Raw genomic sequence first — 6070 nt, 5'->3', positions numbered from 1 at the left:
TCGCCAATGTTTCAACTGCACCGAATTACCGGCGGGCGAATCTCGTCGTCTTAACTGGTAGGAGAGAGAGAGAGAGGTTTCAGTGTTACTAATTCCCATGACTTCCTTTTCCCACACGACGAAGGTCCTCTCCTCTGAAGCAAACTCTGAAACCAAACTATTCCCTCTCTCTCTCTCTTCAATCGAGAGAGCCTCGGAAATTGAAAGCTATGAGCATAAAGAGAACAATAAAGAAAAGGAAAGTCTTCTCTTTCATAAATGATAACTCCTACAAAACCCTACACATTTAAATGACTGGGCCTGGTGCATTTGCTGTGACATTTTCCCAATAACAAAAACAAAAAAGAAACCCAAAAGCAAGTCCTCTGTACAGGAAATCAACCAAATGATCAGTAAAATCCACTCCATTTCTTATCGCCAAATTCTTGAAAACCCACCCAATAGACGTAAGAGAGTGACACCGCAAGAAAGTATTAGACCCCATTGAAGAGACGAGAAAAGAAATGGAAAGAGAGTTCACAAGCACGAACAGGGGAAGTACTACATCCCATTGCAGACAAGAGAGAAAGATAAGAGAGCAGGAACAGAGGGACTACTATATCCCATTGCAAAGAAGAAGAGAGAGAGAATCAATAAAAATTTGGGGAGAACAGTGAACAAACCCCAATGAAAAGATGAAGTGAGAGAAGTAAACTGATTAGGAAATTGGGCTACAAACATCACACAAACCCCACTGGAATGATTAGAGAGAAACAGATAGGGAGATAGTGTGTGAACTGAGACATTTCCTTTTTTCTCGGTAAGAGACCCTGGTTTACTATGCTTAGATACTAAGAAGATCAGGTGGAGGAGACTGAGGAGGCAACTGGCCCTGCTGTTCTTTAACGCCAACATTCGGCCCGTTCGGCTCTGGAGAGGCATCCCCACCACCTATGCCACCATGCTTTTGCGTTGTAGGGCTCGGTTGCTCTGGAGGCTTGGGGAGATCGGTGAGAATTTGAACAACCTCTCTCATAGTCGGCCTCTCAACACTTTGCTCCTCAACACAAAGCATTGCGACATAGAAGACGTGCATTGCCTCATGGAGTGGAACAGTGGGTAGTCTTGGGTCGAGAATGTTGAGGACCCCTTCTTTCTTTGAATCAGTCATTTTACGCACCCACTGAACAATGTCGACACCGTCACCGAATTCACCCACAGGCTTTCGCCCGGTAATCAACTCTAGGAGAACCACCCCGAAACTGTATACATCGCTTTTCTCATCAACCTTTAGCGTGTATGCATACTCTGAAACAAAACAAAAAAAAAATCATAATGCAACTCAAATCATTGAAAAGAAGAAATTGGGAATGGGTGTTATAAGAGTTGAGTTCCCCTTTTTCCTTGATTAATGTATCATTCCATTGCAATCTCTACCATCAAGAAAAACGAAAACTAACTGCTCCTTTAGGGTGATTTGCATCCCCTCTTTTTGTTGATTTTCTCAGTCCAATGCAATACTAAATAGTAGCGATGGAAATTGCTTTTTTTTTTTTTGGCCTTTTATTTACTCCACTTTCGGATTTTTTTTTTTTGGGGACAAAGTTGAGGATCACTGTAGAAAATAGGTCAAGTATAAGTTACTACTATGCTGTACACTGTAAACAAGGGAGGGTACTGGCCACTGCTAATAGTGGAGACAGAGAGACAACATAAGACACTCTATGGCTGGCTTTGAGGTGCGGCCATGGAGCAGCTTATACAAGAAGTACGGTTTTGGTTAATCTCAGAGAGCAAGACACAGGACACACAATGGGCTATTTGAGATAAGACAATGAGGAAACTTCACATCAGCTACAGGTGCAGCATATCATGGCTTCTAAATTTCCACTGTGAATTAGTCAGTCAGTAAAAAGAGGTCAAGTGCCTAAACCCTATTGGTTATGAAAAACTCAAATAAAATCCCCATAGCCCGCCATTTCAAGGTCTAAATAACCTTTTCTCACATCTAGTCCAATTTGACTCCAACCACCCACCCACTTCAATGGATCTCTTTTTTGCTTTCACAATCATCCACAGTCAAAACATGAAATTTTAAGCTCATCTATACAAACATACTCCGCATATTCAGTGTATTTCATTCATGTAATCGAAAAAATTAAAATTCCAAGTCCAGTTAATAATTAGCATATTCAATTTATGAAAAATTATTGCCTAAGACACTTGGTAACATTCACCTAATTGCAATTCAAAATGAAGAACAGTCAACACTTTTGAAAAAAGCAAAAAAAAATGAATTTGTGGTACCTGGGGCGATGTAACCATAGGAGCCAGCAATGGCGGACATACACTCTGAGGTTCCTGAATCCTGCAAAAACTTTGCCAACCCAAAATCTGCAACATGGGCCTCAAAACTTGAATCAAGCAATATGTTGTTCGATTTCACGTCACGATGAAGTATGAGGGGCGAACAATCATGGTGTAGATAACATAGCCCTTTGGCTGCTTCCACTGCAATCTTATACCTAGTATCCCAATGCAAATGCCCACCTTTCTTTCCGTGCAAAACCTCTCCTAAACTCCCGTTAGGCATGTATTCATAGACCAAAAGATTAGCCTCTTGGTTTGAGCAAAACCCGAGTAATCTAACGATGTGCCGGTGCCTTATTCTCCCGAGCGTTTGAATCTCAGCTGAAAAACCATGGTCATGGGTAGACCCACGCCCCATTCCAAGCAATCTCTTCACTGCAACTTGTTCGCCACCAGGCATTGATCCTTTATACACAACCCCAGCTCCACCTTTCCCTATAATGTTCTCCTCTTTTAAGCAATCAAGAACATCATCACACGTGAAATCCAATCTCTGAAAGGCAGTGAGTTTCCAAGCTCTGGCATCATTGGCCTTTTTGAGAGATCGAGCTTTGATAATGGCAGCTATTGCGAAGGCGATCGAGCAAACAAGGAGGCCTATCACGAGCAGGAGTTTGGTGGTTGAAGAGAGAGGGCCCCTTGCTTTAGTTTGAGAAGAAGGGGATAAACCAAATTTACAGGGACCGAGATAAGGGCCGCAAAGGCCTGGGTTCCCCACAAAAGAAGAGGCATTAAAGTAGGTGAACTGACCTGAACCAGGAACCAAACCAGAGAGATTGTTATAGCTAAAATCAACTGAAGTCAAGCTCTGCATTGTTTGAATGGAAGGTGGAATGCCACCCATCAAATGGTTTCTCGACAGGTTCAAGTAGTTGAGAATCCTCATCTTCGTGATCTCAGAGGGTATCGTTCCATTAAGCTCGTTTCCACTGAGATCAACGACTGTGAGCAGCTTACAGTTGGTGATCTCTGGCGAAATCTCACCAGAAAACTTGTTGTCGCTGAAATCGAGCTTCGAAAGTTGCTGTAGTTTACCAATATCGGGAGGGATTTGGCCAGAAAATCCATTTCCATCCAAAAGAAGCTTTTGGAGGCTGGAAAATTTGCCAATACTTGCAGGAAGTTGGCCAGAAAGCCGATTATTCGACAGACTCAACTGACCTAAATTTTCAGAGGCTTTACCTGAATCTGGCAAATTTCCAGTGAGATAGTTAGCTTGGAGCTCGACCTGAACAAGATTTGGGAGAGAGAGCAAACCTTTTGGGATCGAACCATTCAAGTAATTCTCTCCCATTCTAATTCTAGCGAGAGAAACACATTCACCGAGGGACTCTGGTATCGGACCGAACAAGAAGTTGTCTAGGGTTATCAGAGTGGTAAGCTTTCCACCATAGCAAAGCTGAGGCGGAACTGAACCAGTGAGCTTGTTCGATGAGATATCCAAAAGAATGAGATTACCATTCATTCCAAGCTGTTGAGGAACACTCCCTGTAAAATTGTTCTCCCACAACTGAAGGACCTGGAGCTCAGGCAAATCCCCAATAAAACCAGGGATTGAGCCATGAAGCCGATTTCGGAAGAGATTCAAAAGGGTCAGGTTCTTAAGCTCCGAAAACTCCACAGGGATCTGTCCATCAAGCATGTTATTGCTCAGATCCATGGATTTCAAGCTCTTCAAGCTTCCAAGCTCTGGCGTAATTGGACCAGAGAGCCCATTAACCTGCAAAAACAGGGTGTCGAGCTTCTGCAACTTTCTAAACTCTGGTGGAATCGAACCAGAGAGCGCGCAGTTCGCCATATCCAACCTCACAAGCGCTGATAAGTTCCCGAGCTCGGGAGGTATGCCACCTTCATAAATGTTATAGTAGCCAAGATAGAGTTGCTGGAGTTTTGTCAAGTTTCCAAGCTCACCAGGTATTTTACCAGTAAGCTCATTACCAGAGACTGCTAAATACTCGATAAACCCCCATTTTCCATATTCAGGTGGTATTGTACCAGTGAAAAAGTTACCACCTAAATGAAGGTGCCTAAGCGCTTCCATCTCTGTAACCTCCAGTGGTAAAGGGCCAGTGAGATTATTGTTATAGAGGTCCAATACCTCGAGGTTCTTGAGCCCGGAGAAATTTGCAGGAAAATTGGCACTAAAGTAGTTGTTAGAGAGGTTGAGAAGCTTGAGGCCGTTGATCTGGGATATCTCCAGCGGTATCCCACCGGCGAACTGGTTCTCTGCAACTGTGATGTTCACGAGGCTTCTCAGCCGCCCGATTTCGGGGGCGAGGGTCCCGTTCAGGTTTCGGGCCGAGAGGTCTAGAGAGACGACATGGTTCGATGATGCGTCGCATGCTACGCCACTCCATGAGCAATAGTCTGTGGAGGAGTTCCAGCTCTGGAGAGAATTGTCGGGGTCGATAATGGCGGCTTTTAGAGAGAGAAGGTAGCGGTATTCGTTGGAGTGAGAAGATTTTGCAGAGATGGGGTGGTGGTGGAGAGTGGAGAGGACGAGGAGGAGGAGGAAGAGGGCCACCATGCTTTCTCCACTGGTGGACATGAAATGGGGGGAGGGAAATGGCGTGACCGAGTGTTATAAGAGAACGGTAGAGAGAGAAAGTAGTGAGCAATAGAGTAAAAATTCAAGTACTACAAATTACAATGTACGATACACTACAGACTAAAGATCGCCGGATAGAGAGTGAAACGTCTGGACCTTGTGGTACCTCAGAGGTGAGTAAGGGGTTCTAGAGAGAGATAGAGAGTAGAAAGCGCGATGATGGACGGCTACGGATTACCATTCAAAAAGTAGGGGGGTGGGCCCGTGTTCGCAAAATTGAACCCGGATTGTCATGGGCTCCGAAGCGGTTTAATCAGGTTAATTTGAATCAGCCGACCCAACGTGGCCCTACCATCGGGCTATAATTGCACTTAACCCTCTAGCCACAGTTTTTAGCCCACGTTCTAATTTTTAGAGCCTGGTAGATCGGGTCCCCAACAAGCCCCTTTCCACCTTTATAAAAGATAAATAAATAAATAAAAAAGAGAGGAGAGAGAGGGAGTAGGTACTAGAGTCTAGACATAGAGTGAGCTCAAGTTTGCTCAACGCCTCGGACAGGGTGTACAGTGCATGCTTTTGTCTCGACAGAATTTTCTCTAAACACCTTGCTGACAAAATATTGGCACCCGTGTTTTTGGTAACAATAGCAAAAACCATAGTAAAGATATTAGATTTAAAGTATTAATTTCTTTTTCAATATCGAAATAGAATTTACCTCTGAACCGAAAATATTTCAAAATTTTTATTTACAATATATTTCTTTCACGGATTATAAAATTTGCAATTCAAAAAATTGTCTAAACCATCTAGATAATGTATCATAGTCGAGGTTTTTAGGTTGGGTATGGTTTGTACAAGGTTGCAATCTTGACCAAAGTAAGGAAAATATTCAAACTTTGTTATGACCTATGGTTTTAGTTACAAAAATTTTAGGTTGGCGCAAGACTCTAGTTTTATCTCTAATTATGAAATTATGAACTTATTAAATCAAGCAGATTTATAAATACATGAAAGTCAATGAAGAATCCAAGTAATTTGATGCAAGGTATATTATTTTTAAGACTTAAAATCTCTTTTGTTCTTTATATCTGTATATCTCGATTTTGAGATGATGAGTTCGATATTTTTCTGACTTCAAAATAGCTTCTTCTTTTTTTTTTCTTCTTTTTTTTA

At 42.6% G+C, this 6070-nt stretch overlaps 1 protein-coding gene across 1 annotated transcript; it reads right to left on the bottom strand.

Moving 5' to 3' along the window:
• Positions 1-232: 232 nt before the first annotated feature.
• Positions 233-5115, bottom strand: LOC18442453 (uncharacterized). The gene is made up of 2 exons (XM_006852668.4): positions 2287-5115; positions 233-1287 (listed from the first exon to the last, which is right to left on the bottom strand). Exons 1-2 carry the CDS (start codon positions 4895-4897, stop codon positions 824-826), a joined length of 3075 nt encoding a protein of 1024 aa, XP_006852730.2. The 5' UTR covers positions 4898-5115; the 3' UTR covers positions 233-823.
• Positions 5116-6070: the final 955 nt, after the last annotated feature.

Source organism: Amborella trichopoda, chromosome 13 (genome assembly GCF_054954075.1).
Source record: "Amborella trichopoda isolate Santa Cruz 75 chromosome 13, AtrichopodaSantaCruz75HAP2 v2.0, whole genome shotgun sequence".
In the NCBI taxonomy this organism is placed as follows: Eukaryota; Viridiplantae; Streptophyta; class Magnoliopsida; order Amborellales; family Amborellaceae; genus Amborella; species Amborella trichopoda.
This window is presented reverse-complemented; position numbering and strand designations above follow the sequence as displayed.

What these genes read in the sequence shown, in the direction of transcription:
- LOC18442453 (XM_006852668.4), bottom strand. Translation starts at nt 4,897, where the DNA reads ATGTCCACCAGTGGAGAAAGCATGGTGGCCCTCTTCCTCCTCCTCCTC. An exon ending in CTATGGTTACATCGCCCCAG is followed by an intron (nt 1,288 to 2,286) that starts GTACCACAAATT and finishes GTTTTGTTTCAG; the next exon opens with AGTATGCATACACGCTAAAG.